The sequence below is a fragment of the Ammodytes marinus genome (genome assembly GCF_949987685.1).
Source record: "Ammodytes marinus genome assembly, chromosome: 12".
Taxonomy (NCBI): domain Eukaryota; kingdom Metazoa; phylum Chordata; class Actinopteri; order Uranoscopiformes; family Ammodytidae; genus Ammodytes; species Ammodytes marinus.
The window spans coordinates 7,190,548-7,202,770 of NC_137216.1; the positions used below are offsets into that span (position 1 = coordinate 7,190,548).

Consider the following 12,223-nt stretch of genomic DNA (forward strand, 5'->3'; position numbering starts at 1 on the left):
ACAGTACATTGTTAAATAGATATTTTGTTATATTATTTAAAGGTATCAATGGATTTCAGAAGATTTATTTGTTTCACTGGTACAGCATAAACATGGCTTGTTATGACACATAAACGAAAGTGATTTGGACATGATCTATGAAAGCCATTTTTAAAGGTCACATGTCATGCTTATTTTCAGGTTAAAAATTGTCATTTGGATTCCTACTAGAAACTGTTTTCATGTTGTAGTGTCCAATAAAAGCTTTATAATTCTTGCAGTGCCATTGCTAAATCTCCCCTATCAGCCTTTGCCTGAAACACTCCAGTTTAAAGCCTGTAATTTAAGACAGTCTGCTCTGACTGGCCCTCAATCTAACTGCTGGTTTGAATATAACTGCCAGTTAGATTCAGGGGGGGAGTTAGTGTTGGAGGGATTGCTAAATTAGGTTTGTAATGGGGGGAAGGGGGTGTGGTTTCTCTTCTTATGACATCATAAGGTAAGATAAATCTGACTAGAGTTTTTGAACACAAGTTTCAGGAAGGTGGAGGTCTAGAAAAAGAGGGATGGTTGTAATTTCTAATACTTCTCTAGTCTCTTTGGGAGTCTCTAAGTCTAGTCTCACACCGGGGGACCCATATTAATGTTGAGAAAACGTGGAAAAGTGCATTTAGCATGAAAAGTGATCTTTAAAAGACGATCTTCCATAATTAGAATTTTTCTCTGTAACATTAGGGTCCAAAGGGAGATACTGTTATGGGCCCCCCTGGACCCCAAGGCCCACCGGGGACACCAGGGATCGGATACGATGGCCGTCAAGGTCCTCCAGGGCCCCCTGGAGCTCCAGGACCTCCCTCTAACCCAGGAGCATATCGGCCCAATAACCGTGAGATGCTTTCTTATGTTGGAATATTCTTACTAAATCTAAACTCTTCACTCCTGAGGACATTGTAGAGCCATAATAAATGAAATTCAGCTTGTTATCAAGTGAATATTCATATTTTCCCTCATACAACTACCGTGGAGGTGACCTCAAGCTGCTTTACCTGTTGAATACTGAAGAGAACTCCACTGGAGCCCTTCATCAGCCAAATCATTAACACACTTCTGTTTTCCTCCACAGCCGTCAGTATTCCTGGACCTCCTGGTCCTCCTGGTCAGCCTGGAAGTCCTGCTCTCTCCTCTGGGGTCAGTGCCTTCTGCATTTACATTATCCTTCAATTGTTTTTTATTGTCTCAGTCTCTGCCATGAACAGTAATTGCAAATCGATCATGTTCTGTTAAGTCTAAAATGCATACTCCTATATAGATAGATAGATAGAACTTTAATTTATTTGGTGCATTTTTGTCAGCCAATTTATTAAAGACTTAATTAATCCTTAACAAAAGCTTTATCACATTGTGTATTTGTTTTCCACAGGTCACAGTTTTGAGGTCATATGACACAATGCTAGCCACTGCCAGGCGGCAGGAGGAGGGCAGCCTCATCTACATCATAGACAAGGCAGACCTCTACCTGAGAGTACGAGATGGACTGCGGCAAGTCATGGTATAGTCATCTTCTATTCACCCAAGACATTGCAATTCTCCCAATGTCATCACAGTGCTCAAAATGAACATCCAGACATTAGACCATACCATTGAGCCTCAATGAACTTTTTCAGTTTGTCTGTGGTAAATATGCAAACATACATTAAATAACAGTAAACCGTTGCAATACGTTTTTCTTTTTTTATTATGTTAATTTGTTTTCAATTAAAATGTAATATATATTTGTTTTACGTGTTTATAATTGTAGTTATTTAAAATAACTTAAATTATTATGATACCTAATGCACTAAATGTACTGTTACTGTTTGACAATTTATTGTTTTACTGGAAAATAACTAAAAGAGTTGATAGCTCAGTATTCACTAAAACTGCTTTCCGTCCCCTCAGCTTGGAGACTACAGTCCCTTCTTCAGAGATCTGGTAAATTCCACCGGAATGAAAAATAGACCAATCTAATTTGACCTTTCTGACATTCACCAACTCTTTCATAACACATCCATCTCTTTACATGACCATTTCCAAGGAGAATGAGGTGGCCGAGGTCCAGCCTCCTCCGGTGAACGTGTACCCACAGTCCCCTGACCAGTCCCACCACCACCACAACAACAACGGAGCGGGCCATTACTCCCAGGGCGGCTCTGCTGTACGACCCATTGAGCCCCCACCGGCCCCGCCCGTAGACCCCAGATACCCCCCCCAGTATGAGCCCAGGTTCCCAGACCCCAGGCAGACGGGGCAGACGGACGGGAGACTAGCCACCCAACAGAATGAGAACAGATACCACCCCGTCACCCCACGCAGACCCAGCCTGCCTGTGCCGCAGCCCGCAGGCCGAGTGGACACATCCGCACCGGGAGTGAGTAGAGATCAACCAAGAGAGCTCAGGAAGAGATGATACATGTTAATGAGTTAACTATGATGAGTGTTGTGTTTGTTCAGAATAACTTGGTGTTATTCAGGAATGATTAAGGGGGTTTTCTTAGTGTTCTAATGCACTTGGTGTGTGTGTGTGTGTGTGTGTGTGTGTGTGTGTGTGTGTGTGTGTGTGTGTGTGTGTGTGTGTGTGTGTGAGGGGGGTATAATGTGGATTATACTGAATGACAAGAACACGGGGGCAAACCTTTAAAAATAAGGGTGCAATATTATCTAACCTGATAGCAGGAATTATTTGAAAACTGATCCTTGCGAGTGTGTTTAAACTCACTCTGTTATTATGATTGACCATTTACACCAATGTGTAAGAAGAGCAGGGCCTTTAACATAATCCTGTGTCTTCCTCACCAGCTCCACCTCATCGCGCTGAACGCCCCTCAGTCCGGTAACATGCGGGGGATCCGCGGGGCCGACTTCCTGTGCTTCCAGCAGGCGCGCGCTGTTGGCCTGAAGGGAACATTCAGAGCATTCCTCTCCTCCAAACTACAAGACCTCTACACCATCGTGCGCCGGTCGGACAGGGACAGCTTCCCCATACTGAACCTCAAGGTGAGACATAGAATGTACAGTATATATACAGTGCTGCTTGAAAGTGTGTGAACCCCTTGAGCCTTTTGGAATTTTATTTATTTTAACCATTATTAATTCATTTTTATCAATACCAGTTTTTTTTTATATGAAATAACAGATGTTTGTTAATCTATTCAACATTTTTCTCTTCCGGAAATCAATTGTTAAAACAGAGAAAACAAATTATTTGACAACTTTTGTATGTGCAAAATTTTGTGAACCCTGAGCTGCATTGCTTAAATTGAGCAGGTAAAAACAATCAGGTGGGCCAAAGTGTGATGAAATGGACCAATGTTGTGAGAGATCTTTAGGGAAGAAATTGGGCGGCACCATAGATAGTAAATAATATGGATGTAGCATCCGGGCTGACCTCAGTTATTCACACGGCATCCAATAATCCTGGTTTGTGCGCATCGCCATTTTGTGAGATTTTTACTCCGCCTCACGTCGGGGGGAGGGAGATAGCTGACGTATACCTCCGAGGCAAACTGAGGGACAACGGGCGGAGAGCTGTCACTCATGAGATCGCGCCATTACATTTTAACCTCCAAAAGAATAAAAACTAGCGTGGTCCAAAAAAATTCACCCCCCTCAGTGTTGTCATGGAGATATGACATAAACATACAGACTAAAATGGTTTTGTCTACCTGTAAATAGGTCTAATAAGACTGTGACGGCCTGCCTAACAAGTGAGTCAAAGAAAAATTGCTCAGTCTTGGTACCACCCCCAGTGGCACTTCCGGGTTACTACAGTTGTGATCACTTCCTTATTGGATGCTGGTAAAAATCGCTGAGGTTGGGGCTTGGGCGGCACTAGATAAAACAGAGATCAAACCAGGTCAGTTTAGGCACACCAAAGTGAACCCATACAGATCAGACATGCTAAAAGGGAAAACAATCTCAGAGGTTCTTAGGAATAGAGTTGTGATGCTGCACAATTGTCTGGGGACAGCTATAAATTCATATAAAAAAGTTTGAGCTCCATCGATCCACCGTGAGGCTGATCATCTACAAATGGAGAGCTTTAAGAGTGACTTAACATCTGCCTAGAAGTGGACTTCCTTCAAAAATATCCTCTAGCGCCACAAGAAAAGTGATTTTTCTGGTTAAAGAACATTACATCCAGTGATTAGCAGACCTCTCTTGCAGCATCTGGGACATATTTGCATGGTTCCACAATAAGGAGAAAACTCAGTCAACATGGCTTACATGGGAGGGTTGATTAAGAAGCCTCTGCTCTCAAAAAAGAACAAAACTGCTCGTCACAACTTTGCCATAGAGCACCTGGAGATACCTGAAGTCTTCTACTGTGGAAAGATTAGTCCAAAATTGAACTGTTTGGTCATAACCAAAACCACCATGTTTGGGCAAAAACGCAACTCTGCCTACCACCAAGAGAACCTTCTCCCAAGTGAAGAATGGTGGTGGCAAATGGTCTGCAAATCTCCAGATGTAATGTTTGGGTTGGCCTTTACCTTAAAAATCACTTTTCTTGTGGCGCTTGAGGATATTTTTGAAGGAAGTCCACTTCTCGGCAGATGTTAAGTCCCTCTTAAAGCTCTCCATTAGTAGATGATTTGCCTCACGGTGGACCGATAGCTCAAATTTTTTATATGAATTTATAGCTGTCTCCAGACAAATGTGCAACATCAAAACTCTATTCCTGAAATCCTCTGAGATTGTTTTCCCCTTTTAACACGTCTGACCTGTATGGGTTCACTTTGGTGAGCCTAAACTGACTTGGTTTTATCTCTGTTTTACCTTGTGCCACCCAATTTCTTCCCCAAAGATCTCTCATTACATTGGTCTATTTCATCAATCAGTTTGGCCCACCTGATTGTTTTTACCTGCTCGATTTAAGCAATGCAGCCCAGGGTTCAAACACTTTTGCACGTACAACAGTTGGCAAATAATTGATGTCTGGAAAAGAAAAATGTGGAATTGATAAAAAAAAACATCTGTTATTTCATATAAAAATACTGGTATTGACAAAAAATGTATTAATAATGATTAAACACAATAAAATTCCAAAATTCTCAAGGGATTCACAAACTTTCAAGCAGCACTGTATACAGCTCTGGAAAAAATGTAAGAGACCAGTCTGGATTTTTCTTCAATTTTTATCTCTTCGTTACTTAATGGAAATGCTCTAAATGACAATTTGTTGGGGGGTGGGGGGGATTTGGTAGAAATGTTGTCAGTAGTTTGAGTAATATGAACATTTTGGTTTTCTTCAACAAACATATACTTATACATAGTAAAATTTGAGATTTTTTCCGGAGCTCTATATATACTGTATATACTGGGGAGAACGGGGGAATGTGAGCCATCGGTTAACGTGAGACACTCCCTGTATCTAGGCAATGGAACACATTTTTGGTCATGTGAGATATATGTTTTCAAGCCCCTCTCATTTCCCCTTGGCAATGAAAGAGAGGACCTCATGGTGATGTTGTAAGCATGTTTTTTTTGCATGTAAAAGTACATTTTCTTGCTGTCAACTTAATCGATTTTTGTGCCAAAGCAAATTGATTCAGGTAGAAAAACTTATATCATACATGCTGATGAACTACCAACATATGAAACCATGTGATGATGATAACTGAAGATTAGCCTGATTTGCTGAGAGGTAGTTTTTTCTCAAATTGTGGCAGCGGGGTAAAGTGAGACAGTGTCTGTTCTCTCTTTTAATGAATCCATTGTATTTGAGGTAGCAAGGAGACTAGTTTGAATAAGACAAAAGACAATATGGGCTGGAGGTGGGGGTTGATGGTTGAAGGGGTGTCAGCAAGTGCATGGTTTGGCACGTATGTATGTGGGGGACAGAAGAGTGACCTTTAACACCAATAGACTCTAAGTAATATGTCTTTATTCAATGAATGATCCCAATAAAACAAATGCAGAAAAATATTAATCAAAGACTCAAAAGATGGAAAATGACAGCTCGGTCTAGTCCTGTGTTCAGAGTCCCAGGCTGTTCTAGCTGGTTCTGATTGTTCTTTGCTCTGACCCCCAGACACTAGCTGGCTCTAAGGGTCCTGTGTTCTGACCCCCAGACTGTGTTTTAATCTAACTGGTTCTATCTGTCATTTGAATGTTAATTATTGAATATGAATTATATGGTGTATTTGATTAGAGTTACTTTCAAGTGTTTCGATTTTTTTTTCTTAATTGACCAAACCCCATGATTCTGTTACTCGTCCGACATTAGTTTTGAAATATTTGGTTTTCAAGCTAGCTGTCAGGATTGTAACTGTTACAACATTTGTTGTTATGGTAGTTTCAGAGTGGAAAAGTAAGTGGATCAGTTTACCCCCTTGATTTCTCTGGTCTGTCTCAGAGACACAAGACAACTTTTTCATCATATTTTCACTGCCCTTTGTCATGAATACATTCTGCTAATGCCCTTTTCTAGGAAACATCCTGAATTAATGGGAAATGTGGACATTTGACTGATAAATAATTTTAGCTTCCTTAGACGGAAGCAAATGTAAAAAGTGTCTCACATTACCCCGTTCTCCCCTATATATTTATATTTATTTTTATTTTTTTTATATTTAAAGACACATTTCAATGTAACCTTGTTTATTGAAAAAATAAAGCAACTGACCTTAACTTATTTGGATTCTGTCTTCATGGTTGCGGTTTACCTCAGATTTTTTTTGTTACTGTTGCATTGGATGAATTAAATTAAAGGCGTCATATTCTCGTTTTTGCAGGACCAACAGTTGTTCAGCAGTTGGGAGTCCATGTTCGGTGAAAAGGCCAACAAAATAGTGGAGAACATTCCAATCTACTCCTTTGACGGGAGAGACGTCGGCAGGGACAGCGCATGGTGAGTCTTTGTTCACTGTCCAAATGTTGTTACCACAATAATCACTATTAATTGTTACCTTAGCCTATTTATAGTACATTTTCTATTCTGTCTATGGGAACATGCTGTATATATATATATTTATTCTGACCTTTATATTGCTTTCCCTCCAGGCCAGAGAAGATGGTCTGGCACGGATCAAGCGACAAAGGCCACCGGCAGACAGACCACTACTGTGAAACATGGCGGGCAGGAGACCGGGCCGTGTCGGGCCTGGCCTCATCGCTACAGAGCGGCTACCTCCTGCAGCAAACCTCCAGCAGCTGCTCCGGATCCTACATCATCCTCTGCATCGAAAACGCTTTCTCCTCACACTCCAAAAAATAAATCCCGTCCATCCATGTCCATCCTCCATTTTTTTTTCTATTGGTTCCAGGCCCCTAGTTACACACAGTTTTAATTTCCAGATGACATGTGGCATCCAATGAACTGGCCCCTGTGGCTCTTTGCCTGGGCAGAGAGACGCTTTTTGCATTGTCTGCTCCTCCCCTCCACACAAACGCCAAAGAGATGGGTCGAACAGAGGAGGGTTGGTGTTGTTGGTCCTTTTTTCTCGGGGGCATTGGCACATATTTTTTTTTTCCTCAAGGAGCGGAACCAGAGCGGAGACGCTTTAAAAAAAGCAGTCTCAAAATGTATCCATCTTTGTTTTTTAAAGAATTCTGTGTATTACATGTTTGTCGTTTGTGATCTTTTTTTTTCTTTTTTTTTGTTGACATTATCAATGTTTTACCTTTTTGAACTGTTTATAAAAAAAATGCTATATACATCCTGTTATTGTAATTTTTTGGTTTTTAATTTAGGTATGATCATTTCCACATGTATTCCAATTTTCAATTTTAGAATTGTGGGTTATGACGGGGTACGGCAAACTTTTAAAGACTATTTTAAATTTTTAAAGAAGATAATAGATATTTATTTTTAAATGAAGTTATGTAAGGACAAAAAAAAATGATTTGGTAAAAAAAAAAAAACTCTGAATACCCTCATTTTCCGCACAGCAAAGAACAGTTCATTCCTTTTAAAATTGCTTCTGGTCCAAAAACTGTGCCTTAGTACACAACCAGGTTTGCTTTTACAAAATAAGCTCATATAGTGAACCACATCTTTTGTATGCATTATTCCACATACAGTACATACACATGTTACAGCAGCCATTACTCAAAGCACATTCAGATTATTTGATTTAACACTCCATTTAAATGACCTTGTTGGAAACACATGCTCCTGTAGTGAATAGTCCCATATCCAGAGGGCAACATTCTTTCCAGCTGAAATTGAGCCTTTTGAATTTAAAAAGACCTCCCCCCCCCCCCCCCCCACACACACACACTTTTACCACTTGATGAAAACCTATCAGTAAGTAAGCTGGAAAAGGATTAGTTTTGGTGCTAATCTTTCTTGGAGTGATTGCTGTCACAGGGGTGTTAGGGACAGAAATAAAAAAGAAAGTGTTAATGTTAAAAGGAGACAGTGTTCGTAGTAGCCTTGCATTGACATTTGCATTGAGACTAACCTGGTGCTAGTGGTGTCTTGACTGAACCTGTGGATGTCCATTTTTATATAACAAATTGTGCTGTACTTGTTCTCCTCCCAGGCACTGAATTAAAGTCTTTTTTCAACTACAACAACAAAATGTGATGTAGCGTGAATGATTTTTTTCTTAGGTGGAGTCAGCGATTTTGGACAACGCTTGTTAAGATTGCTTTTTGTAGAAATCAGTGAATATCTCTTACTTTGTGTTGCTGGAAAACGATCCAATGTTAATACACAGCCTAGGCTCTGTGATCTGGTATGTAAACAAAGGGGGCACCGTAGCTGGCAATATGCCCGTTTACAGTGCCTATATGTTGTGTATTAACACTCTTTTTTTTTCAGCGCACACACACAGTAGGTATAGGTAGAGGATTGTGGGGATATATTCACTGGTTTTGACAAAAAAGTGATTCTGCAGAATTGTTGACTCCACCTTTAACCTATTTGGTGACTTTGTATGTTTCACTCAGTAGCTTTGACCAGTTGTATTGCCCTCTATCTGTGAAATGTTGCTGGTTACATTGACTTCAACACAAATCATTGCCTCCAATGTGCCCAAAACACCTTGGTCATCCATCACCTATGAACCGTCCCAGTTAATCTACACCTGTAAATTATTTCAGTTCAATTTAACCTTAACTAGAGCATTGATTAATATCTATACGGGCTGTTCATATGGCACCTTGTTAAGGTCAATTGGATGACCTTAATAGTACCATCATTATAGTGGTATCTGGCAATTTCATTGGTATGTTCAGAAGAAAGTAATTGCAGCACATGTACAATCTATCAATGTGTCTTGATTAGGATGCAAGTAAAAAATGATTGCTGGAAGACGGGTTCCAGCATCGCCAATGTTCAATTATTATGGTGATGGTAAATCAGTCTTCAGCGGCATGAACATGTCAAGATTTACATTTTTAGGAATATATTAGCTGTAGCTGTCTATAAGTAAAGTGGACTTAAAAAAGAGAACTGAATTAGGTCAGCAGTCATTGGCGATGGCTTATGAAATCCTCTTAAATCTCTTCTTTAAACTTAGCGAGGTGTTTCAAGATAATATTTGATTAAGAAGATTAATTTGAATTAGTCCAAGTTGGCTTAATTCGATAGTCACTTTATAATGATATGCCCACCTTTAAGATATTTTCAGATTGTCACATAGGCATCTTATTCCTTTTTCTCTATACGTAGCCCGGAAACTTCATGAAACTGCAGACAATGCAGGCAATCTGTTCCCATGTGAAACGGCTAGTGACGTGACACAAAGATGATTGAATAATACGATAAATCACAGCTTTCACTAGAGCAATCTAACATAATGCAGTATAATTAAACACTGGTCATTTCAAGGTCAGGATCAAGGTCAGCCATTATGAGGCAGACAAATCTCTATATATATTATGGGTATAGATAACATCTTCAGAGACAATTCTACAAAAGTACACTCACATTTTATAATAATGTCCTTTTCAAACACCCTATAGGCGTGCTCACTCACCTCTTCAGAACAGCAAACTTGTATGTAATGTAATGTAGGCTAATTACACTATTTGTATAGCTGAGAAACAGAGGCGCCTCGCTAAATTGCGGGGTGACCTTTTCTTGTTGTTGACAGGCTGAGATTCAGTCTTCGCATTTTTAACCAAACTAGTCTTCCATGCCCAAAGGTCCAGGCACTGAGACTTTTTCATACTAGGTGCTTCTTTAAAGGAATACTTTGATGTATTTGGAAATCAGCACATGTGCTCTCTCTTTCTCCAAACAGTTAATATAAAAATGCTGACCAGATGTAGTTGGATTATCAATTTCTTTTTGCATATCCAGATATTGACATATCTCACTGGATAAGTCAAAACCTTAACATGCTGGTATTGCTGGACGAAAAGTCAGGAGATCACAAAAGTCACCCTGTTAGTAGAGCTAGTGTTACAATTTTATTAGCATTTTCTTTTATAATCTTCCACTATTCCTTATATTTATATGTGTTATTAAGTATCCAGTACAATCACACATACTGTTGTACACTTTATTTACCCATACAAGATGCATAAAGCCCCTTAACAAATGTAGCTAATATGTTAGCTTGCGTTTACGGTCATTTTCTTTTACTGTATTATGTTCCAGATAATTAAACAGGCATGTACTTCCATAATAAGGACAGTAAGCATAAGAAGAAAAAAAACTCTAGTGGGGTCAGTTGTTTAAACTTTTTAAACATTTCAATAAACTCACGTCAAAGTTTGGTCTTAAACACTTGGAGCCTGAAGGCATCATCTCCAGTGGCATGTCATCTTAGAATCAGGCGTGGCGGACGGGAGAGAGGCCCCAGAGTTTATCCATGCGCCCACCCTGTAATGAAAAGCTATCAATCCTATTCCTAAAAATAATCAGTAAATACAGTCACTTCCCACTCAATTTCATCAAATCTGCCTCTTACTCGCAGAGCTATCAGGCTTATGTTAATTGACTAGGGGGGGGGGGGGGGGGGGGCTAAGTGTCCGTGGTTGAAAAGAAAAAAATAAACTACTAGCATCATAACTCCTGTCCCATTCCCCAATATCCTTAGTTTAGTAACTCTCCAGGAAAACATAAATAAACACAACTTCCTGAGTGGCGTATTATCCATTTTAAGTCGTCTTGACAGAGTGAGGCTAGAGTGGGTGGGGGGTGGTTGGAAAAGGAATAACCCGCAGCTGGCTTTGCTTGCTAAGTGCTATGCCAGTGGCTGCCTGGGGAAAGCTATATTTAGTGGGCGCTAAGTAATAACTAAGTACAACGGAGGGCTCCAGCTACGCTAATGATACAACAAGGTGACAAGCAGATATCCAGGGGACGTAATTACATTCGGGGCGGACGGCGGAGAAGAGAAAAGCCACAGTCCTCAGATCTTTGCTCTGTGTTTATCTGTCGCATTAACCCAAATCTAACAATATCTTTGCACACTGCTCTAACTGCACGGTTCGGTTACAGACCGGCTTTGTTTGGTGACCTTCTGATGTGTTTTAAAGATGGAGTCAACCATTCTGGAGAATGCTTCTTGTCAAAATATTTTTTTTTTTGTCGAAATCAGTGTAAAACCATCCACTACCTGTCAGTGCAGTGTGTGAAAAAAAACCCAGTGTTAAAACACAGCCTAGGTTCTGTAAATGGGCATGTTGCTAACTATGTTGGGCCCCCTTTGTTTACCAGTTAACAGAGCCTAGGATAGTGTATATTAACACTGGATTTTATTTGTCAGCACACACACAGTATACAGAACAGGTAGCGGATATTGGAGATATTTGCTGATTTTGACGAATAGTTATTTTGATAATAATTCTCTGACCCCACTGTTAACTGAGAGAAGAGTAGTTAACGTAAATTAAACTAAAATATAACTAGGCATATGTTTAGACAGATGAGTATGTGTATAAAAAAACTGACTTTGTGCCTTTTACCATTAGTAAATGCATCTAAGTGTCACCATTTTATGCATCCTGCCTTTAACTATTCTGACATGTTTCCCCGTCAAATTAAAGGGTAACACGGAGGCCTAAAGCAACGTTTGTGTAGTGTCTGATGTACACCAAGGCATACTGCAAGGCGTTCACATTTGCCTGACATTTAGGTAGATAATGAGTAACACTGTCCCACTCTTCTAATCCCCCATGAGAATCTTCTGGCATTTAAGACATTTTTTCCCCACCTCCCGTCTTTAAATATTTGATGAGGAGGATGTTACAGTATGTAGAGTAGATATTCCTGGCATTGGGAAGATATAGACTTTGACCACTTCAT

The 12,223-nt window shown here is 39.9% G+C and overlaps 1 protein-coding gene across 1 annotated transcript in view; it reads left to right on the forward strand.

Annotated features, from left to right (window-relative positions):
- Positions 1–8,498, forward strand: part of col18a1a (collagen type XVIII alpha 1 chain a) — an 84,400-nt gene extending 75,902 nt beyond the window's left edge. The window contains exons 35-42 of the mRNA XM_080037584.1: positions 715–865; positions 1,103–1,167; positions 1,400–1,528; positions 1,918–1,950; positions 2,054–2,386; positions 2,815–3,012; positions 6,753–6,868; positions 7,021–8,498. Of these exons, the coding sequence (XP_079893710.1) occupies positions 715–865; positions 1,103–1,167; positions 1,400–1,528; positions 1,918–1,950; positions 2,054–2,386; positions 2,815–3,012; positions 6,753–6,868; positions 7,021–7,234 (1,239 nt within the window). The 3' untranslated portion in view covers positions 7,235–8,498. The remainder of the gene's footprint in view (positions 1–714; positions 866–1,102; positions 1,168–1,399; positions 1,529–1,917; positions 1,951–2,053; positions 2,387–2,814; positions 3,013–6,752; positions 6,869–7,020) is intronic.
- Positions 8,499–12,223: the final 3,725 nt, after the last annotated feature.